Raw genomic sequence first — 24,217 nt, 5'->3', positions numbered from 1 at the left:
ATACCCCTATTGGTTATTGTTGTTTCTCCTCCGTTCTGTCAGTTCTGTCAAATGCGGTTATTATTTGTTCACCTTCCACTTTCACTCCCTTGTCAAACCCCTGCCTGAAATTTCAATTAAAACTACTCAGATGTTAAAGTCGACCCGTGTTTATCTACTCTATATTTTCTGTTATTGTGTTACTTCCCTTCCCCTTGACGAGCCGGGCGTAACACCGTGGCCGAGTACAGTACGCGCACATAGCATATCTTGCAACTGTGGTCTTTTTATCGACAACGTGAACGTTGTCGACATAACTCACCGGGAACGCAAAATGTTTCCAAACTGGTGACGAGAGAAGCGGGAGCGGCTTGAAGCACCATTGCTGTGTCTGTCCGCGCTTGCCATCATGACTGCAGGAGAAGTCAGCTAACAAGTGCCGTTAGCTAGTAGCTGAATGGCTGCGTCTCATTTGCTTTCCTGGGAGGTGGCGGTGGCGGCGGTGGCGGCGGGCGCGGGGGGGGCATCGAATCGTGTGTCCTCTCTTCTATTTCGATGCTCGAAATCGTGACGTAATTTCGATCGATTTCGATAAAAAAAATCGAAATCGTGACACCCTTAGTGAGATTCCTTCAAAGTCAAAGAGAATATGAACAATTTCCTTTTTTTCTTCTCTGGTATAAACCAACTTGGCCCCCCAAAATCTGACACCGCTTCATTGCGTCATCCACAGCTCGAAGATTCCAGTTTAACAAACAAGCGTTCACTTTAACTCGAAATTTGGCTATGGTAAGATTATTATTATTATTATTATTATTATTATTATTATTATTATTATTATTATTATTATTATTATTATTATTATTATTTATTTATTTATTTATTTATTTATTTATTTATTATTATTATTATTTTTAACTCTAAAGTATGTAGTGGAACCAAAACTGAGGACGAAGAATATTATCAGGAAAAATCATTCAATACTGTTGTGACAAGTGCAAATCCCTTATTCCCAGTCCACAGCTACTCTCACTCTCTCACTCTCTCGCTGTCTCTCTCACACACAAACACACACACACACAAACTGACAGAAGTTTGCTTCACATAAATGTATGCTGTTGCTGAATTTACATCTCAATGCCAACTTTTGTTGGTAAATTGAAGGGTCCTTGGGGATTTCTCACATTCTGTTCACAGTGAGGCATGCCAATGGGAACAAAGTCACACTTAAGCAAAGCCCTGCCAGCCTCAATTATGACCAAAGGAATTGGCTTGATAGCGTTGCAGCGCACAACGGTTTTACTCCAATTTTCCTCCCATGTTGCATATTTATTGCAAGCATACAAAATATAGAATGTTCTTATGCAGAGCTGATCTGAGCTTGTGTTTTTAAGTGTTGGGTTTTATTTTATGAGTGCGTCAGCCTTGAATGTTAATGTTGGAGCGAACTCCATCTGCGACTGAGGTGCTTTGGCTTTGTTCCTTCCTGACTATACGCCTCAAGCTTTATTCCTTTCCGCCTTCTCCGTCTTTTTCTCTACCTCTCTTTCGCTCTCAAAATTCGTTTGCGAGAAAATATTGGAGCCTGGCTTTCTCATCCCTGTCTCATATATGATATCATAGCGAGCTGATTAGATTGAAAAGTATATGTGCCCGGACTTGTTTTCCTTCACTATGTAATAAACATTTATTTTTTTTCCTATGGTTTTCTCATATTCTAGGTTTCAATCTGTCTCAGGGGCTTGCAGAATGGATGAATCAGACTTTATGCCTCTCAACACCCCGTGTGTTTTATTTATAGGGGAACAGTACATTAACGCCTCGGCAAAGTCTTTGGAAGATTTATCAAGCACTCCCTGCCTCGCTTGAGTTGTGAAATTTAAGAGTGCAGATGTGCGTGTTACTGGGCAGTGTGACATCCTGATATGGTGTGTGTATCCAACCTCGTCACAGTCTTACCATCATGTCCGTGCTGTGACACGGTCGGCGCGGTTGTCACGACATTTATAATTCAGCTTTATCAATAAAAGATGAGCAGCATTAAGTTTTTATCTGGTGATGCACTGCTCCTGTCTTCTTGAGCCTCTTACAAGCGCATGACTGAAGAGCACAACTTTACTTCCCTTTGCCAACTTACAGGCATCACTTTGCATTAGCATACCCTTACGTGATCCTTGTTACCCACGCATGCTTTTAGTAGCTTATTCCCTATAATATCATATTCTGCGCTTTCGACCTTATTCCCCCGCCATTCCCCCGCAAGCACCAAAACTCTTGCCGGAGTTACTTTGGTTGTCTTCTGCCTAAATTGAAATAAAATGTGTTCTTTTGGACTGAATCGGTTGTTTACCTAGTGCAAAGAGCTATCGCAGTACAGGATGAGAACGGTAGAAATAAAATGGCTTAGATGCCCATCGCATGGATTATGTTGGCACACAAAGCATTGAAGCGTTGTCTGTTTGGACATTTTCTGTTTCATGCAGACAGATAATAAAGGCAGATAAAAGGGAGTACGAGAAAGAAAACTGAATAGAAAGTAATATATGTGTCAGTTAGAGCTGATAAAAGCCTGAAAATCCAATTAGTCCTTTGGTATCAGGTGGTGAGAGTGGGTCTCTTGGGAGACATGTCAGGAAATATCCACCGCCGCAGCATGTCAATAGCCCAATAATTTACATGCGCTGCTATTGATAGAGTACTGTGTAATGTTGAGCTTAATGTTTTTATGGGACTATATTTGGCATACTTTTTTGTAGGCTTTGTCCACAACGGCGCAGAAGATCTATCAAAGAGAAGCACTGTACATTCCACACCACAAACGATGGAAAGTGGACCCAGTGGCTGTGGATCTTTTTAATTTGAGCACACTGAGTACATTCTTTGTTGGCCATAGATGCCCTTGAATCCATTTTGGTCGCAGGGCATTCACTGCTGGTTGCAGACTAGGTCTGTTCGGGGAGTTTCTTTTTTTTGCTAAGTCTGTTTTTGAAAGTGTGTTTTCATAGCTGGTGTTTCTTCCCATGCCAAAAAGTAAAAGGAATAAAGGCAAGGAGAACATATAAGAAAGTTGTAATGTAGTCTGGTGTTTGCATGCTTAATTCTCTTCCCTTTCATATGGCTAAACTTTGCCCCCAAGCCTGATGATCTATGGTCATTTGAAATTAAAGGGACAGTGCGTAGAAACTTGATTTTTCAATGTTTATTCACTTTAAAGGCCCACTATTAATTCAAAGATATGCATAAAAAAGTATGTTCTATCACCAGGCCCGGACTGGGCCATCTGGAGAAGCGGGACAATTCCCGGTGGGCCGCCTTATATTTCGGACTGCGAATCGGTAGGCAGGAGCCCACACATCTGTTTCAAAATCGCTCATTTTTAATTCAGCCCATAAATAAGAGTATCAACGTCATCTTAACTTCAGTCCCCCTTACAAGCCATTGTATATATCACTGACTACCTTTGTTAGTGTCAGAGTTACAATAATTTATTATCAAAAGTAGCAAAACTTTAATCCATGAATAGAAACAATAACAATATAACTATATTAAACCTTGTCTGTACAAAAATAACAATTAAAAGAGGCAAAACACAATCACAACTGTGACTAGCAACAGGAACAAACCATGATTGGAAAGCCTACTACGATTACCATTGCTCTCCAAATTAGCGTCAGTCAGCTCAGTAGTGCACCAGAAGTGGTGAGAATACATTTCAAAATAAGAGTACTAACATCAAGTACAGTGTTAGCGGCCTTACTCTTGCTTTATTTATTAAGTGTGCCTTGTGAAGTGTAAAATGTCTTAACCCTTTTAATGTAATTTGCTTATTGGTTTCTTTTTGTCCCTTTTTTCAAATTTTATGTCCACATACTTCAAATAAACAATGATCGTGCTCTTGTAAAAGCATTCATTTTTAAATTACATTTTTGATCAAATGCAATATGAATATCCTTGATGGGAATGCTCATTTATTTTACATTGATACACAAACTGTAAAATTGTGTATGTTCATTAAAATATGAACTAAAGTGGGCCGGTCTGAAACTCCAGGGATGAAAATAAGTCCCTGCACGTCAACTTACATTTATGTTTTTTTTTAAATATATAATTGTAGGTCTAGTAATCGATAATTGTACTACATGAGACGCTCCTCAGCTTATAAAAGATTGACACATTTAGCCGCCATCTTTCTGATACAGAAACCCAAAGGAGAAGAATATAGGGGTGGCGATGGCTTTTCTTGTTGGAGTGTTGTGACTTCTGGCTACTTTCACCGGTACTATCTAGCAAGACACCCAAGCCTGCTATAACGGTTCTCAGTTGGCGGAAACAGTAATGCTTCTAAATGTAGAATGTGTGCAAGTATGTTACATTTATTCATGACTCAAGGAACATGGTTGTGGTTGTGATCTCCCCCCCCCCAATTGCATTTCAGTGGGCCACAATTATACTGTACGTGAATGTTGGCTATTTGTGGGCTGCACTGGTCCCAATTCCCAATTTAATTGTTTAAATAGATTGGATAGATTTCTCCATCTTCTTATCAAATCGGTCATCGCCAGTTATCATTTTTTTTAAATTCACTGATTCGAAATTGTGTAATGCTGAAATTGCCCAGGCATTGTCCGAGTTCTTATATTGGCATGATGCATTGTGGCATAACTAGGCAATTGTAAAAGGGGCTTAAAAACATGGAGTGAGACGCAGCTCTTAATTAATTAATTCATTCATTCATTAATCAATCAGGCCAAGACATTGATGGCTAACACGATGCATTTACCTTTGTGATTGGAGGTATCCTTTTCTTTTCTAGCATGACTGTACCCCAGTGTACAAAGCAAGGTCAAAAAAGGCCTGATTGCAGGAGGTGGGTGTGGAAGAATGCGAGTGCTGACCTCATTCTCATCAAAGACATTAGGAACTAAAATGAGAGCTGTTCCAACATCAGTGTGACCTCGCAAATTGCAAAAGAGGCTGACTGGCCTCACAGTTTTATCCATTTTCAGTGTCCCAATACTTTTGTCCGTTTAATGTATCACACATGACAGGTTAGGTGAATGGCTTTCTCTAGTCAATTGTAATTTCCACTGTATTCCAGTCATGTTGCAGTAAAGGAAACGCAAGAGTCCCGCTGGACTGAAGTGTTGTTGTCTTCATCAGCAGACAAGAATTGTTCTGGCCACATCCTCCTTGTGGTTACACACACACACATACGCAACACACACACTTTCTTCTTTCTGACAGCCGAGCGTCTCGGTGGACATGCTTCAGCTGCCCGCAAACTGTTTATGATTCTGGTCACTTGGGTGTCTGTCTGCTTTGATTGTGTCATTAGATAAACACATTATTGCAGCACTTAAGTTCTGCTTGGCAGCTCAATAGTTGGTATTGGATTTTGCATTTTGTAATTATTTTATTTTAGTCTGTGGGGTTTATGCACGCAATAATAGCGATGGTGTTATTTAAGGCCAATGTTTCCCGTAGTGTGTTTAAAAATAACTCACTGCATACTGATGCTTTTAATAGACAGGTTTTGACTAAAATACCGAGGTGACTAATTACTGCACATCATCATCGTGAATATTGTCAGCCTGCTGTGAACCTTTGGTTATCTGATGCTTTGATGTTGTGTATTCTGTAAATATTAGGTGTGTCAAAATTAGTGTGTTAATTTTGACTTCATTTAAAGTTCCTATAATGCCGCAATTTTATTATTATTACTATTATTTTTTCTTTCTTTTTTTTTTTCTTTTTTTTTAAACGCGCTATTAATGACTGCCCCTTACTTGGAAAGCCTATACTGGGTTAATTCCTGTCACAACACAGCAAACACAAGTTTAGCAGTAATACATTTAATAATGATGCATATATTTGTGGTGACTGGTGTCAAATTGTATTTTACAATTTAACAAATTTGCAGAATTTCACAAGTTACTTCATGTTAAAGATTATATAGCTCTTAATATGAAAAGAAAAATATACTGAGCTGTCACTGTGTCACAATTATGCCATCTAGTGGCAGAAAAATTACCACAACAAACCAATGTCACACTCCTTTTATACAGTACAGTACATCTTTTTAATTTTAACTGAATTTTACGAGTTAGTATGAAATTACTGTATCAATGACTAGGGATGTAACGATATCCAAACATCACAATACGATATTATCACGATATGAAGTTCACGATACGATAATTATCACGATATTGTGGGGAGGTTGGCAATACAAAAAATTTCACAAAATTGTAAAAAAAAAAAAAGAAAAGAAAAAAAAAAAAAAAAGAGCTCATACTAAAAAAAAAAAAAACCCCACAATATTGTACTTTTGTACATTACAGCAATGCAACAATCTATATCTAATAACACTTAATATTGAGACACTTATTTGCTAATGCAAGCACATATTGTGTTCCCTCACATATTGACTCACTTCACAAGCATATTGTGTTCCCGTCATCTGACCATTAACGTGGATTTGAAACATAGAAGGACCAAAACATGCCTTGTGAAAATGTAAGTGCAAACAAAAACTAGCCTCCAGAGGGTGCTAGAACTGCACAAATGAAAATCAACCTGACTTTTTTTTAAAGGATGTGCTGCTTTTAACTCATTGATTGGCAGCTATTTTCACTGAAGCCAACCCCCTTCGCTCCCGTCTGTTTTACTGGATTTTGACTGATTTTGCAAGGCCCACAGAATATTGTGTCCTCTTGCTATAAAACCATGGAACGTACCAAAAGAAATATTAGTCTCTTCTTTCATCGGGGAAAAAAGTATATTTCTATCTGTTTCCTTTTTGCAGCAATTATTATTAGAATATAGCTAAGTTATACAATTATACACAAATCTGTGCTTTTTTGCAACATGGCCCTGGTTGATCTCTTGTACTCTGCTGCCACCTGCTGGACTTTTTTTTTTTTGTTTGTTTGTTTTTTGTAATAACTACCATTGCTTTAAGTGTCCTCTTCAGGTCAGAGGTTGCATCAATGCCTTCTTTCTGCTCTAGCCTAAAAAAAACATAAAAAAAAAAAAAAGCACACGTTTTTTGCATCTTGGCAATATTTAAAATAGAACGTTTTTAGAGATTTTTGGGAGCAAATGAGTTAATATCGTGACATGAAGACGATGATATATTGTGGCACTTTAATATCATGATATCACGAGATTGCTGTTTTCTTTACATCCCTATCAATGACTAAAGGATGCAGCCACATTTCTGTTAGTTTGAAAAAAAAAAAACATGTTAGCAAGAGATATGAAAACTTAAAAATATTTAATGTAAAATTTATTGTACATTTAGAACAGATATAAAATTCGCGATTAATCGTGAGTTAATGATTGAAGTCATGCGATTAGTTACGATTAAAAATTTTAATTGCCTAACACCCCTAGTAAATATATAACTATCGAATTGTACAGTTTATTGTACAGATTTGCATATTTTGGCTGTTCTGTTAATCAATAAGTTTTCGATTATTGTTTGATTCTTCCCTTTCATAATCATGCTGCTAATTGACCTCTGTCCCCACTTTTGTCCTGTCACCCCTTTTGAATCCGTCTTTCACCTCTGTTCCCCCTGACTCCCTCCCTCCCTCCCACACCCTCACCCTCTCACTGGGTGGTTGAGGGCCAAGCTGGCCCCCTTCCCAGGCCCATTAGCCCCCTCCTTGCAGCCATGTGTTCATCACCAGAGATCATTACACCAAGCCAATGACACCACTCTAATGCATCATTAATGATTGATTAATGAGCTGAGCTCAGCTCAAATGAGTGCATTTGTATGGAAGAGCAGCCCGTAATGGCTGCGTAAGGCTTACATCTGCTCTTTTTTTCACCCGCGCTCTATATGTGAGTTGTTACGTGTATCATTCTCAATCTGGGCCTTGTCTCACAGGTAGTTGAGCTCAAGAGTGGCTGTGTGAAGCGAGGGACTCGGGTGGAAGTGACCATGGCAGAGCTGAGGCTTTCCACGCCTCTTCCACTCCTCCTCCTCCTCCTCCTCGTCCTTGCAGGAGTTCTTCCAGTGGCGCAGGGCTCCAGTTATCTGTCTGGATATCGCATGAGGTCTCGCCTCCAGCGGGACCGGCAGATCCGCAACATACGTCCAAATATCATTCTCATCCTCACAGATGATCAGGATATAGAGCTGGGTAAGACTGTTATTCTGTTTCAGTCTGTCGTCATCCATCTGTCCATGTCCGTCTCCCAAGCACATGATTATTCTGTACAGAACGAGCAAGTTGGCCTCATGCGGCCTCTTGGCACTCTGACAACTGGTTTAGTCAAAGTCATGTGCTCCCCTTGCCTCCCTCTCCATCGCTGGCATGAAATACAGGCTGCCTATGCCTACCATTGTTCAGTTGCCAAACGCTAGCCATCTCCCTACCCACTTAAGTTCTTTAGTTCGTATTGGACTAGAGTGGCTGCATAATAGCCTTGGTGACATCCTTTGTCCTCCGCTGATGGCTAGCGAGAAGACTCTCATTGAAAAGCAGGAATTTATGGTCAAGCATCTGTTTCCCCAAACAATTACCATCAGCTTGAAAAGCTTTTACTACACACGAGTCCAAATGGGTCACACTTGAGCAAAAAGATTTATTCCTTCGTCCCTGCGCACGCCTTCTTCTTTCCGCCATTAGATGTAACGGCTTTAGCGCTCTCATGCCTGATGTTTATATTTTTCACTTTGTAGTTCTTCAACTGCTTTATGTTGTCTTCTTTCATCACTACCATTTGGCTCTGAATCTCAACCTTTGACCCTCCCCACTGTTTTCTCCCAGGCTCAATGCAGGCCATGAACAAAACTCGGCACATCATGGAGAAGGGTGGCACCCATTTCTCCAATGCGTTCTCCACCACGCCCATGTGCTGCCCGTCCCGCTCCTCCATCCTGACTGGGAAGTACGTCCACAACCACCACACCTACACCAACAACGAGAACTGCTCCTCACCCTCGTGGCAGGTCCACCACGAACCGCACACTTTCGCCGTACACCTCAACAACTCCGGCTACAGGACTGGTAAGCGCTGAAACAGATTCAAAATATCGCATCATTTCCTCTTTTGTAATGTGTGTTCTTCCTGGTTTATTGATTAGCTTTTTTTGGAAAGTATCTCAACGAATATAATGGCTCCTATGTGCCACCTGGCTGGAGGGAGTGGGTAGCCCTGGTGAAGAACTCGCGCTTCTACAACTACACTCTCTGCCGAAATGGAGTACGAGAGAAACACAGCAGTGACTATTCGAAGGTAGCCGTACAAGTCCAATTAAAAATCATTGCAAAGACCAACCCAGAATTGATCATGTTCTCTCTGCCTAAAATAATCCTTGCTGGAATTAACCATCTTGCAGGAAGTCCAGATTGATAATAAAATAAAATACTGGTAACTTTTTTTTTTTTTTTTTAATTAAGAGGAGCATATTTGCTAATCAATGGCGTCATTTGAGGAGGAACTTTTGAATATAGAGGAGTAGTTTTTTGCAGGTTAATTCCTGTGACCTGAAACAAAGGCTCAATTAAACAATAAAATATGAAAATTTAATTTATGAATATTTCCATGTTACACAGGAAATCTGGCAAAACCTCTCGCGATTAAACATGACTTCAGTGTAAACAAATATGGCGGGCCAATGGCGATACTTTGTGGTTTATTTTGAGCAAAAAAAATAGAAAACAAAATAGTAACATAAAAAGAAAATGGGTTATTTAAAGGAGTGAAGATACTCACAGACTTGTCTAAATTCATATGTGAGTCCGGGAAATGCGTCAAGGTTCACTTACCACTTCCCGCTGCACTTAACAAAATAAAAGGTTCTACACATTCCAGCGGTCAATACAACTTTATTGTGACAAGGTGCAACAACAACAGTGCATTCAACTGTGCCTAATTGATATTTTTGCCATAATTCTACTCTGTGTAAATGCACACGTCAGGTTTTTTTTTTTTTTTTTTTTTTTTTTAATGATAGAATTCTGTTGTGGTTTATAATGACTGCGTACGCATGCTCTGCCCACTTGCAGTTTTGTTAATCAGTGTCCATTTGCCTCGCAAAATACACATTTTGTCGCAAAAACTGCGATGCAAGACCGCTTATTTCGAGCCTTGCTTTACAATAGCAATTTTGCAAAATGATAATATCAGGATCTGACTTCGTCCTCTGAAATTTAAAAAACTGAAACTAGAAATTTTGAAATTAGAAGAATAGAAAATTGGCATTAGTTTCATGAAATTTTAAGGAAAAATGCTATTTTGTATGACGGCGTATTAGGGCCATGTATAAATATATATGCGTTTTTATATTCCAAGAAAAAAAAACTTGCAAATTTGCAACTTTCTAAAGTGTCAGATTTGCTAATTTATAAAGTGGCAGATTTGCGAGAAAACAACGCAGAAACTTACGAGAAATACACAGCGTACTACTTGAATATTTGTGCCAATACTTTTCGGTCAGGTTTTCAAATAAGGAGATAGCAAAATTAACCATATGATGTTAAGCATTCGCTCTTTGAAGCATTTGGTCCTGTCAGAGACAACGAGGCCTCGCTTTGCGAAGGTCCACACCCTGAGGATCAAGCATTTAAGTTAATTTGTTCAAATGTATATTTACTTGGACGTTTATGTTTCCAGAATTATTATTTACACATTCATACATTTTGGTGTTTTTTTTTTCTGTTTTTTTTTTTTTTTTTTTTTGGGGGGGGACAAGTATCTATGTTGTTGTAAATCTGCTGCTCTCCGTTCATTCATTTGCATTTACCTAAAGTATGCTAACTTCTGATTGGTTAGTGCTAGTCAGCTGATAGGGGATCAGGAAGTGTTGTCGCTCTACCTGCCGTGTACGACGAGTAAAGTTTAAATTAAAAATGAATCTGTCTCCATCCTGCCTTTTCATTTAATAAACAGTTCCATTAACCACCAATGAATCCTCAAATGATTAGACTATAGCTACGCTACGTGAATTTCTCTTATCTTAAGTTTCTGAATGTTTTTTTTTCTCGCAAATCTGCCACTTTATAAACTTGCAAATTTGCGACTTTCTCAAGTGGTAAATTTGCGAGTTTTTGTTCTCGTAATATTTGCCCCCGCCCTAAAAAAATTAAAAAAATTATGAATTTTATATGTGGCTCTAATACGTTGTAATTGTGGAATATGTAAGCATTTCTGTAAAATTGTCTGTTTTTTCTTTTATGAACTCTATGTATCAAAAGTACCAATGGTATCGATAGTATTGATATTGAAACTTGGTGTGAACAAAAAAGTGCTATCCCTATTCCCGACGTTTTAGTATATCATTTCTTGATCCAACCATGGCCAATTGTTAACTCTGGATCAAAATTGATTATGTACTGTGAGTGGTGACCACTCCAAGATTCCCGCGACCCTGAAAAGAGGTGCAGAAAATAGATATATGGACATCAATACAGGTGCAGCATAAGTTCTGTGACGGATTTGGTGACTCACTAATATCTGTGTGTTTTCTCCATAGGATTACCTGACTGACATCATCACCAACGACAGCATCAACTACTTTCGAATGTCCAAGCGGATGTATCCTAATCGTCCTGTCATGATGGTCCTGAGCCACGTCGCCCCTCACGGCCCCGAGGACTCGGCCCCGCAGTACAGCACTGCCTTCCCCAATGCTTCACAGCACATGTGAGAACATGAGCGATCTTCGCAATGCACGCATAAACTACACTCTCGTGTCACTGTAATTGCTTATGAAGCCTTTTCCTTTATGGACTTGAAACTCTATGGATAAATACTGCACACGCATCTACTTATGCAGATGTGCTGTGTTGCCTAATTAATCCTCACTAGCAAGCACATAGTTCCATTTTTACATTTCATTTCGACATGCACAGATATACTTGCTCAAAAGTCCTCTTCATATTCAAGCTTCATTTCTTGTCACTAATAATTGAATAACAAATTCAATCATCACATGTGGATGTTATCTTCCTCCGTTCGCAGGATGTTGTTGGCAGCCGAGCCAGTGTGTGGCTCCAGTTTATTTGGCGCACATGTTGTTCACACTCATGGTGCCGCTGTAATGAGCCCTGCTAATTTGTTCCATTTTGTCAGCAATGATCAAGGAGAGACGGCAATGTTGTCAATGTAATGCATAGCTAATGATGACAGACGCGTACGCCTACAGAGCAGCCGAGCCTTTTGTCTTTTCGACGTGCTGCTGGCTAATATAAGGTCTGCTATTGGCCTCTCGAGACAAATCTAGGACCAGTAATTAGACTGCTCTTCGTACCCCCCTCCTTCCAGCGTCCCATTCTCTTGATTAATCTAATCCCCTCAGCATCATTAACCTGTGCCATGCAGGCTTTGGGCGCCGAATATTTGTAAATTTGGCCCCAGTGTCTTCATACAAACTTTTAATTGCTCTTTCTCCATACATTTGCATCCCTTGGGTGATTTTTCAGCGTGTGTCGTGTCTGGTTCTTTTTCTTTCTGCGCCTCCCACCTGTTCTCAACGACCACATTAGGAGAGGGAGAGGCAGTGATTTCCTGTTGTCCTCTGTTGATAAACCTTCTCACCTTGGCACCCTGTTCACACTACATTACATTTGCTACTGTGAATTAAAGCACGAGGCATTAGTGTTTATTCTGTTGAATCGATCCCATTTGAGAGATTAAATTCATTTGCTTCTTGAATCGCCTTGATTTAGCATTGTTTCCCCCCCCCCCCCCCCAAATAATTAAGCGTCCATGCGGTTTGTTGAGGATATTGATCAAACTGTGCTCACCGTCTGCAAGCCCATTGATTGTACTGCTTTACATTTTACATGTTTGGCTGAGCCTCCAGTTTAGCATTGCATTAGCATCTTCCCTGCTACTTGGGAAAGAAAAAGGTCAGCAGAAATCGACAAAGGTCATCACTATGCGAATGCAGTGAAAACTTGCAAAGCCGTAGAGTGGCACTTGAGGTCGAACGCTAACCAGATCCATTTTTCTCCATAGAAAATATTTGAATTTGGTCCAGGTTCTCTTGTGTATTAAATCGTTAATGGCTTAGAGTAAGATAATATTGACTTTCCTCACTGTAAAACTTGTGTAAAGTATTTCAAGGAAGTGCAAGAGGGAGTACTGTTGAGGTAAAGTCATATAATGCAACCAACTATGATGATTTTGTAAGAGAGGTTCAGAGAGAGTCTACCAATATTGTGGCCAGACATTGTAAATTATTGTTGCGATGGTAGCATGGACACCCATTAAGGTGAGATATTTTTTTGCTGTATGTTCACCCCTGATTTAGTAGTCTAAATTGTATAAGATAGAGAGTATTGACTTGAGGAAATTCAACAAAAACCCTGTCATTTCCGATTGCCTTCCTCAGAAACAAGATTTTGCAAGTTTCCCGTAAAGCATTATCTATTCTCCTTCCAGAACTCCAAGCTACAACTACGCTCCGAACCCAGACAAACACTGGATCCTGCGCTACACAGGGCCAATGAGGCCTGTGCACATGCAGTTCACTAACATGCTGCAACGCAGGAGGATGCAGACCCTGCTGTCTGTGGATGACAGCATGGAGAAGGTAGGAGGGCGAGCACATCGCCTTTCCATGCTGTGGCAAAGAAACACCCACGTCATCACAGAAAAGAAAACCAAGTCCTAAGAGATCTGTGCTTGTTCTAACTGGGACTTTTTAATGTATTCACTGACGCACTTGTAGCATCATTCAATTCCCTTTTATTTTAAAATGCTACTGAAAAACATTTTCCCTTGACGAGGTATTCAGTGGATTTATATTCTCCCCTTTAGCTGCACAATATGCTGGTGGAGGCGGGCGAACTGGACAACACCTACATCATCTACACGTCAGATCACGGCTACCATATTGGCCAGTTTGGGCTTGTGAAGGGCAAATCAATGCCGTACGAGTTTGATATCCGCGTTCCCTTCTATGTACGAGGGCCCAATGTGGAGCAAGGTTCCATGTGAGTTCCATTTTTATGCAAGTAGGATACACTATTGACTTGATTCAGTGGCAGTTGAATTTGAGGTCTTTTGAAACCCTAATCAAGTCTCTTTTTTTTTTTTTTTTTTTTTTGCCTTTTGTTGCCATGCAGTAACCCGCATATGGTCCTGAATATTGACTTAGCGCCAACTCTGCTGGACATGGCTGGTCTTGATATCCCTGCAGAAATGGATGGAAAGTCTATCCTTAAGCTGCTGGACACTGACAAACCAGTGAACAGGTGATCACTTTTCATGTATAATTAATACTTTTAATTTTTCTACTTGCTGTTGACTGATGATGACATCACCTGCGCTGAGGAAGTAGGTAACGACCAATCATGGCTCCGTTTACTGACCAAACCCAAGAAACAGGTGAGCCATGATTGGGTGTTACTTTCTTCCAAAGCACAGGTGATGTCATCATCAGTTGACAGCAAGTAGAAAAATTACTTTTTAAAGGTATTAAATGTACGGTACATGAAAAATAATGAAGTTATTAAATTCATTCTGGACAAAATATTAACTTTTTACTGCTGAAAATTGTTCAATGAGTCAAGTATCCCTTTAATAAAGACATGCTAACCACTAACGCAGTATTTAAATGTAAATCACCCATCTATTCAATATCATACACTCACAGAAATAGTTCAAGCATAACTTAAGATTGATGTAATTTTTTTCACAAATGCCATTTACTTTTTACATATGATATTCATTAGTCTAATAAAGCCTATTTATTTGAAATGCATAATCCTCAGCATTATGTATTTAGTATTAATAAAGTATAATCACTTTTTTTTTTTTTATGTTTTTGGGATGACTGCATTCAGCTTCGTCCCCAAAACATAAAAATGTAAAAAAAATAAAATAAAAATAAAAAAAAAAGGTGGAAAAAATGGACGTGTTTTTCACATAGCAGTATATTGTGTATACTGTGTAGATAGCATGATTATTATGCAATTCAAACAATATACTTTATGTATTTTAAATAAATACTCATTAATTTAGAGCCATTATACTTTATGAATACTAAATATGCGAACCTGAATATTATGCATTTCAAATAAATAGGCTTCATTCGACTAATGAATATGTATCATATAAGGTATATTTGGTAGATTTGTGTTAAAATTATCTAAAACAAAAAAAGTAAATGGGAATTTGTCATACAAAAAAATTACATAAATCTCAAGTTAGGCTTGAAATATTTCTCCGAGTTTACAAACATGGCCTTTGAAATCGTGTGGGGCCAAGCCGTAACCCATAGATGCCACAAGATGGCAGCGAAGGGCTACTTTTCTATTAGACAAAGTTATGGCCTAACTAAATTAAGCTTCTTACGTCAACATTTTTCTCGAGCACAATGTGATGCTAGCGCGGTTTATATAATTTTATATTAGGCAGGGCTTTGGCCTGAGCTTAAAAACATCAAATTGGTGAATTTTTCAGCAAATAAGACGATGGGCTCCAAAAACAATAACTGCAAATAGGTGAAATGCAAAAAACTAATGGTGACAGACAGTATCTGTGTTTACTCTCACTTAATTTGTTCTCCCTTTTAACAGGTTCAATTTAAATAGGAAAAGTAAAACCTGGAGAGACTCCTTCCTTGTAGAAAGAGGGTATGTCTGAGGACTTTTCTAACGTGTTTTCATTCGAGGCGTTGTCCTCTGCTGACAACAGACTCTTCATCCCTGACTTCCTGCTAGTCTTTCCTATGTTTCATTCCATGTTCTTACAGAAAGCCTCTCCACAAGAGGGCCGATGGGAAGGAAATGGCTCAGGAGGAGAACTTCCTGCCCAAATACCAGCGAGTGAGGGAGCTGTGCCAAAAGGCAGAGTACCAGACTTCCTGTCAACAACCGGGACAGGTATCTGGCCAATATGGAACTGTGTGAATTTAGTTGGCAAAATACTGGAAGATAAGAGTCACTGTATTAATAAGATTTGAGGATGGAAGCCTTCAAAATCAATATGTGAGAGCGGATGTGTGTTAATAGTACACTTAAGTCCATTTGTTTTTTATTTGAATATCATCATCTGGCATCTATAAATTTATGTGATTCTCCACATCATGTGTTAGTCCTGCACCAACATTACGTTCCGCGCTGTTTGTATTCAGAAGTGGCAGTGTGTGGAGGACCCTTCTGGCAAGCTGAGGCTGTATAAGTGCAAGGGCATGGCTAGTCTCTATGCCCCCCGAATGCAGGCTCTAATGGCCAGTGGTGGTCCCCAGCTGTCTCTTTTATCGTCCGCTGTGGACGGCTGCAACTGCGGCAACGTGGGATTTAAAACATCCGTCCTGAAGCGAAAGAAACTGCTCACTAAGAAAAGTAAGCTTAGTTTATTTATTATCACTTATGTACTTATGATCAAATCTGATTTATTTTTCTTTATATGTCTGATTTTACTTTAAATGTTGTTGCACTGGCTTACAAATCCATGTCAAATGAAGTATTTATTTCCAATTAAAATTACATAGATTTGAAGGTTCCTGAAAAAAGGATGTATATGTGCTGCCATCAAGTGGTCGTAAGGAGATATGTCATTTGATATAGGCTATCAATATTCGTATTATATTCAATACAGTTCCTAGATTTATTAATAACATGTCTATGATATGTTTTCATCAAAATACTCTCAAGAAGAAAAAAAAACTGTAATGTCTTGCTGAAACCAGCCTATTTTTGTCATCTCGCTGTCATGCAAGTGAGACCGCATATAAGGCGGTCCAATCGTGAGTCTGACTTTTATTTGCATTCCAACCATGGGCACAGCCTGAGATTTGCGAGTACTGAAGCTTTGCCCCTTGTCCTATTCGTAACAGTGGACCGGCTCTTTGCTGAGTCATAGAGTGTATAAAACGAAGCAATCACCCACAAAGATGAAAAGAACTTTCACTTGTGGAAGCAGCACTGCATAAACAAGTGAAGTGAGCCATGTCCAAATGATCCAGTTTCACTCAATTATTTACTAAAAAATATTTTTTTATAAAAATAATTTAACATTTTTCATCTGCAGTTTATGTCAGCAGCATAGAGTGATCGGCAGAATAATTGGATTCTTTCCACGAAGGTACAATTAATTAACCTTTTTCCACCTCTTGCCATTCTAGTTTTACAACAAAGGATTACAGTGTCGCTTTGTGTTCAGCTAAACAGGCCCAATTAAAAAGAATTGTTGTTATTTCAGGATATATACTTTTTGTGACATTTTCTTTTGGTGATTTGGTAAATGCCCTTCAGACCCGCATTTTTTTCTGCTAGGCAAAATGTATTTATTTTTGCTCATTTTGACTCTTTTGGACGCCAGGATGATACGGCTGTAACGTGTTGTAAACTGATAAGCTTATATGCAACATTTTTAACATGAACATCATGCAAATCAACTTGCGATTGTGATTGGTTATGTAAGATCCAATAATGAACCAGAAGTATTGACATCATCCAAATTATGCATTTTATTGGTTTAGACGCGAATATGTCATATAGTTCTGAAGGGGTTCATGTGTACAATGGCTCAATAAAGGGTGGGAAACATTCATGTGTATGAACATCATCATAAAAATCCACCCATACATTTTTAGAAATAGGCAGATAGTTTTCAAAGCATATTTTTATCCTTTTATTATTGTTTTGTTGTTATTCATTATACTCAAATCTCTGTGTCTTGTCCTTTTCAGAGATAAAATCCAGCAAGCCCGCCTCGAGGAAGCGTTGGGCCCGCTCGGTGTCTTTTGAGCTGGATGGAGATATGTACGCCGTGGACCTTGAAGAGTCCTACCATCCCGCCGGGTTCCACAACAGCACTTGGACTTTGGACAGAAGCAGAGGAGTGGCCCACGAGGAGGACGATGACGAGTTCAGTGGCATGGGAGTCACAGCTGACAACACCACTGACAACAGAGTGACCCCACCTTCCGCCCTCAAGGTCACATACAGGTTTGGATGCACGTTTGTGATCATTGTCTTGAATAATGTCACACTGTAGGTAAGCTGGCATTCCCATGAAATGACACCTTTCCTCTTGACAGATGTTCTATTCTAATGAATGACACGGTGAAATGTGACGGTGGCCTCTATAAGTCCCTGCAGGCGTGGAAAGACCACAAAATGCACATTGAGCATGAGGTATGGTCATATTTCTTGTATTCTTACAAGCAAAAATATGACTTTAAACTTGGCTGTTTGTGTTATTGTGCTTGCTAGATTGAAACCTTGCAAACCAAGATAAAGAACCTGCGTGAGGTCAAAGGACACCTGAAGCAGGTGCGACCAGAGGAATGTCAGTGTAACAGTCCTAGGTGAGTATAAGTTTAATATTGTATGCTTGTTTATTGATTATGGCAATTCAATATCAGTCAAAAGTACATTAAAAAAATTATATAAAAGTTATGACAGATTATACATTTTATTGTGTGTTGCTTGTTGGCAAACACAGAAAAATATGTCTGAATGTTTTTGTTGACAATTTTCAACATTGTCTTGACAGCTATCTGCTCAAGAATAAAGACAACGTCATGCTTGGCACTGGACGCGTCCATTCGTTCAGGTATAAATTATTGTGTATGCGATGTATAAGAGCAATGTGTGTAGTTCCTTAGGGTTTTTATGTCCTCTTGTCAGAATGCCAAAGCAAAAGACGCAGTGGCTGCAGAAGGAGCAGAAACGCAGGAAGAAACTGCGCAAATTCCTGAAAAGGCTCCAGAACAATGACACCTGCAGCATGCCAGGCCTCACTTGCTTCACCCATGACAATCATCACTGGCAGACTGCCCCCTTCTGGACAAGTAAGGAACTTTCCACTGTTTCAGTTAGGTTTTTTTTTTTCTTTTACAGCAGTCTAGATGTACGCATTTTAAAGGTTACTAACGGTATGTGCCACACTTACTGTTTTTTATTTGCTTGTTTTTATGGCCTAGAAGTGTTTTTCATACAAATATTCACTTTTGATTTGATATACCAGTTACTTTGAAGTCACCAGTGACAATTTCGTCAGGCTGAAAGTGTTGGCATCACATCTTTAATTGCCAGGTGGCTCAATTCACTCAATTCCAGAGCACAAGTCAAGACAATCAAATATTTCTTTATTGTGAATAATAATAACATATCACGACAACAATTAAGGACAAACCAGCCCCACAATCAAAATTCAACTATAAAAATATTACTTCTGCACCATCTTGTGGCACATTTGCAGAAAGGAACTATGTTATTTTTTTAGTTGAGTTTATTAAAATGACAAGGTGCAGCAACATTAAAAAGATGGCTGCACCAGATTTAGCACAATGCTAGTTTCCATCTGTAGTCCACAAAGAATAAAATAACAGAGCCAGTTAAAATTACATAAATGCAACATACAAAGTACAAAAATACATAGTACTGCATCGTCAAATACAAGTCTTATAAAAGTTCTGAATTATAAAATACAACAGATTTTGAAATCAATAACAAGCATAAAATGCACGTCATATAGAAGTAGTGCTTTGCTGCCAACTTGTAGAAGAGTGGTGTCCAAACTACGGCACGGGGGCCATTTGCGGCCCTCCGTCCATTTTTCAGTGGCCCGCGACATATGCCAAAAATGTCATTTGACTCAATTCAAATAAAATAAACAAAGCAAAAATGTTTGGAAATGGTCAAAGTAAGAAGGGAGAGTATCGAAAAACAGGTGCCATTAAAGGTTATTTTAGTTAACTAAATTTAAAAAAACAATATATTTAGCGAAATAAAATAAAAATGAAAATGCTTTTTAAAAAACGAAAACTAACTGAAACTACATTTTGTGTTTACAAAACTAACTAAAACCAACTATAACTAGAGCAAAAATGTCCTTCGTTTTAGTCTTTGGTAATTAATTTAATGCATGAGCCTTTGGGGATGATTTCAAATGTGATTTTTAGTAGATTTATTTTGTTATAAACCGGAATAATGACGTTTGAAAGTATGTCACACAGAAGTGACGTCATCTAGTATCAGCCAATAGAAAAGCACCAAAAGATGACGTCTCTCCCATGTTGTTGTTTAAATCTTGCGCACAAGTGTTTTTTTTTTGTTTTTTTTTTAAACTAAGACTAATAATGAAACTAACAAACTAAACTCAAACTAAGCAGTTTTTAAAAGAACTAAACTAATCAAATCTAACAGAACCACCCTGAAAACTAATAAAAACTAACTAAAATGGAAAATTCCAAAACTATAATAACCCTACTGCCATATTACAAATAAATTGGTTTATATACTGTAGCATTTTTCTAAATATGCAAAAGCACAAATAAATTATTTGTACAATTTTTCGGACTCAACACAATTTGTCTTCATAACATTATGTGGCCCTTGCGTCCTTCTGATTTTCTGTATGTGGCCCTCAAATGAAAATGTTTGGACACCCCTGCTGTAGAATCTTGTTGTGAGGTTGACTATGTTGAAGTGAATTGAGGAATTTAACTGATACCGAATGAAGGCAGTCACGAACTTGTCACTTGTGATTGTTGTTTGTTGGAAAGTTGTCCTATGTTTAGCTCTGGTACATCCCAGGACAGCTATGACGAAAACAATAGTTTGGAACACGGTTGTGATTTCCCTTTTCCACCTCTCTACGCCCTCCCTGCCTCAGTGGGGCCGTTCTGTGCGTGCACCAGTGCCAACAACAATACCTACTGGTGCCTGAGGACCATCAATGACACGCACAACTTCCTGTTCTGCGAGTTTGCCACCGGTTTCCTGGAGTATTTTGACCTCAACACCGACCCATACCAGGTATGACTTCTCCAGTCGCACATTCAACGTTCAAATCACACACAATCAGAATTTCCATCCGGAGACTTCAGCTTTGTTTTGGCCCATGTTGTTGTTGTGAATAAAGTTGAGTTGTGTTTGGATTACTCCTGCAGCTGATGAATGCTGTCAGCACTTTGGACCGCAACGCTTTGAATTCGATGCATCAACAGCTGATGGAATTGCGGGCTTGCAAGGGACACAAGCAGTGCAACCCTGAAAAGGGTGAGCGGAGCGGGGCCCTGAAGGCAAACATGATGGATTGTCTCGTCTGCGCTCATGTCAGTGGGAGACTAATGTTACTTCCATTTCTTTTCAGGAGGCAAAGAGCGAAACTACTTTAGTGAATACAGGTATTTTTTTTTCACTTTGCTTTCTTCTGATTGCTTTTACAAACGCCGCAGATGGAATTCGGGTTACAATAAGAACTCGGGGAGGTTTCGGCTTCCCTGGTGTGTCTTTAGTTCTTTTCCTGCTCAGATTACTTCACTCAAGTTCTAACTGCCATGACTCTTCCAACAAAGCCATTTTAATCATCCACAGGCAGAAAATATAAAACTCTCCTCTTATTGTAATGAAATCTAATTTCTATTCTCTGCTCTTTGCGTGTGCGTGTGTTTGTGTGCATGCGTGCGTGCGTGTTTATACCTGTGTGTTTGTCTACATGCATTTGCTGTGCACGTTATGGTGCTGTGCATGCTTCAGGCCCGTTTATCGTCGAAAGAGGCCAAAAGTGAAGAAACCGTCCTCCAAGTCGCTGTGAGTTTGTCGTAACCCATCTGTCCTCTTGTCCACACGACCTATTCTGCACACACACTACGACGTCTGTCTTACTTGTGGCGGGTTTTTTTTCCACTACGACCTTCCACTTCCTGTATGAGATTTTTGCTCACTACACAATTACATGTTTCTAGTGAGGCAAAACTGCACTTTTTGACAGCTGTGTGCTTCTAGTACTACTAGTGACATTCGAAAATTCTACCATATCAAGTGTAAGTTAACAACAAGGACACAAAGGAAGAAGACTTTCACAACCACTGCAAAATGACTGTTTATTGCAGTAGTGTCAGTTGGCTTTTGCAGAGGATAAAGAATATATGCATGTGAATATATAGATGTTGCGTTTGTGTTCAAGTATCTATCGCTTAGAGAAGTGCTTCTCAATTATTTTATGTCATGCCCCCCCAGTAAGAAAAAAACATCTTGCGCCCCCCCCCAGTGACTATAAATAGTATCATTTGTCTATAAAGTTATTATAAGCACACCTCTGCATAACACTGTATCCGTATTAACGTATAAGAGAATTAAAAAAGAAAGAAAGATGGACCAACTTACAACAAAGAATAGCTTTATTAATTGTAACAGAAAAGATCTAAAGTGCATCTGAAATTCAAAAATAAAATTACATCCTTAATTAAACTATAAACATTTTTTGACTGACCATGTGAAACCATATGATACGGAAAAATAAAATTACATAAAATCAATAAATAATACATTCAAACTGATCACCAACATTAACTCAGGAGCACAATATTAAAAAAAAAAAAACTTTAACCGGCAAAACAAAAATATATAAAATAATTTGTGCTGATTTTTTTGCTGTATGCAAAGCGCGCATGCTCAGTGCAAACAAAATACACCACATAGCGAATGCTCCCTGTGCACACTCTGCCAATAATGAGAGCGCCACTGCCTCCTAATGTAGTGGAGGTGCAATTGCACACAATTACACAATCTGTAATTCTTTGTTTTATGTTTAGTATGGCTAAGCTTAAACTGGTAATGACATTAATTAGCTTGAAGGCTATATGCCAGTTTTCTTGAAAATCTTGAAAAATGTCATTCCTCTTGTGTGCAGATATTTTGTATGGTAATGGAAGGCACTAGTGGAAAAAACGGCACTCGTAAGATGGTCTTCCTACTAGTGCGCCCTAGTAACAACAGAGATTGTACTAGTATGCAAATAACTATGTACACTAGCAGCACAGTACAACAATTAAATGCTCAAATAGCATTGCATAAGCTCCTCTCTCCATTCACATTTTCAGTTCAATCATACAAACTACAGCAGGCTCTCTCGACTAAATCTTTACCTGCGTTGCAAACATCTAAATTTCCTCTTTTTTTTTCATTCAGTCAACTAACATTTGCAATGCAGATGCCTTGTTGTGCACTTACCACATGTCTTGTTATTGTCATTTTTTTTTTATTTTTTTTTTCAATTCGCCACCTTCTTAGCAGGAACAGACCACAACTGGAGCCATGCTGTCTAGTAAACATCTCAAATCATGGATTAATTTGCTGCGTTCTCTTGACAGGGGGCAGATTTGGGACGGATGGGTCGGCTAATCACCTGTTTCCATCTAACCAACCACAAGAGGCAGTCTCTGATGACGTCATTAGTTTGGGTTTTGAGTTATTCCAGAGCCGTTCAGAGACATGAAGAAACTGAGAGGACGCTCATAAACTCTGTAATTATCAGTTGTTCATCATGCGTTTCATTCTCACGTGAATTGGATGGTGTGATTCAGATGGGACAGTATGTGTATGCACAAGCCACTCCATTTCACTGCTTGTAGTATATAAGTATTAGCTTTAATCAACTTCCATCCACGTGACACTTGCTGGACTGGAGTGGGCCAAGCCGTCGACTCTGCTGCTACTCATTCAAGATACTCATGTTTAGAACCTAAATCATAGCAATATGATCCATGGCCGTGATACCAGACATGTTGTCAACATGCTACACAGATGTGTGAACTTTTGAGTCCACTAAATACAATTGACCTTTGGCCATTATGTTTTGTGTCAAAGCTTAATTTTACTTTTTTAATGAATGTCCTCAATGACCTCGCAAACAAGTGATATATGAGGGGTCAATCAAACCCTATTAGTGTTAGTCTCACCCTGAGCACATCTCAACATGGAACTATTTGAAAAAGGTCCTAACAACCCCATCCATTATGCTGTCTATCCAATCCAAAATATTTGATCATTGGCAGAATGTATATTATTAATGCAATTTATTTTCTCCTTTGTAATGACAATACCACACAGTAGATGTCTCGATCTAGCTTGCTTATACATGGTGCTACAGGATAACCATACAGAAGTAAACTTGCTGTACAGTACAAGTTTGTAATTGAATGTATGTTGTGCAATTGATATAAATGTTTACAATATTTTTATAATATCGAAGAGGCGGACCTCATTGTGTGAGCTGAAACAAATGGACTACTATCAAGGGGAATGTAGATTGTCCTTTGCTTCTTTACATGAGAAAAGCACTTAAGAGGATTCACTGTGAAGACATTAACCTATAACGTTTATTATGTGCCAGAGGAACAACACGTTATGTACATGTTCGTGTGAATTAAGCGATCTGCCTTTTTTTTCCCTTAAATTTTGTTTTGTTTTCTTAGCAGGGCATAGACGTGAGTGCTGACAGTCATTGTGAATAAAGTGTTGTTTGATCAAAA

At 38.9% G+C, this 24,217-nt stretch overlaps 1 protein-coding gene across 4 annotated transcripts in view; it reads left to right on the top strand.

Moving 5' to 3' along the window:
* sulf2a (sulfatase 2a) overlaps positions 1-24,217 on the top strand; it is a 96,059-nt gene extending 71,842 nt beyond the window's left edge. For 3 of the 4 annotated variants that reach the window (XM_077528969.1, XM_077528970.1, XM_077528968.1), the window contains 20 exons: positions 7,877-8,132; positions 8,763-9,002; positions 9,080-9,231; positions 11,471-11,640; positions 13,384-13,534; positions 13,762-13,937; positions 14,070-14,198; positions 15,525-15,581; positions 15,701-15,830; positions 16,082-16,292; positions 17,642-17,900; positions 17,993-18,089; positions 18,168-18,262; positions 18,451-18,510; positions 18,585-18,748; positions 20,575-20,717; positions 20,852-20,960; positions 21,055-21,088; positions 21,441-21,494; positions 23,057-24,217. In XM_077528969.1, coding sequence (XP_077385095.1) covers positions 7,931-8,132; positions 8,763-9,002; positions 9,080-9,231; positions 11,471-11,640; positions 13,384-13,534; positions 13,762-13,937; positions 14,070-14,198; positions 15,525-15,581; positions 15,701-15,830; positions 16,082-16,292; positions 17,642-17,900; positions 17,993-18,089; positions 18,168-18,262; positions 18,451-18,510; positions 18,585-18,748; positions 20,575-20,717; positions 20,852-20,960; positions 21,055-21,088; positions 21,441-21,494; positions 23,057-23,087 — 2,664 coding nt within the window. In that variant the 5' untranslated portion in view covers positions 7,877-7,930 and the 3' untranslated portion in view covers positions 23,088-24,217. The remainder of the gene's footprint in view (positions 1-7,876; positions 8,133-8,762; positions 9,003-9,079; positions 9,232-11,470; positions 11,641-13,383; positions 13,535-13,761; positions 13,938-14,069; positions 14,199-15,524; positions 15,582-15,700; positions 15,831-16,081; positions 16,293-17,641; positions 17,901-17,992; positions 18,090-18,167; positions 18,263-18,450; positions 18,511-18,584; positions 18,749-20,574; positions 20,718-20,851; positions 20,961-21,054; positions 21,089-21,440; positions 21,495-23,056) is intronic. The other variant, XM_077528971.1, reaches the window with a different exon arrangement.

The sequence above is a fragment of the Festucalex cinctus genome, chromosome 8, assembly GCF_051991245.1.
Source record: "Festucalex cinctus isolate MCC-2025b chromosome 8, RoL_Fcin_1.0, whole genome shotgun sequence".
NCBI lineage: Eukaryota > Metazoa > Chordata > Actinopteri > Syngnathiformes > Syngnathidae > Festucalex > Festucalex cinctus.
Note: the sequence above shows the minus strand (reverse complement) of the source record. Positions and strands in the feature narration are given on the sequence as shown.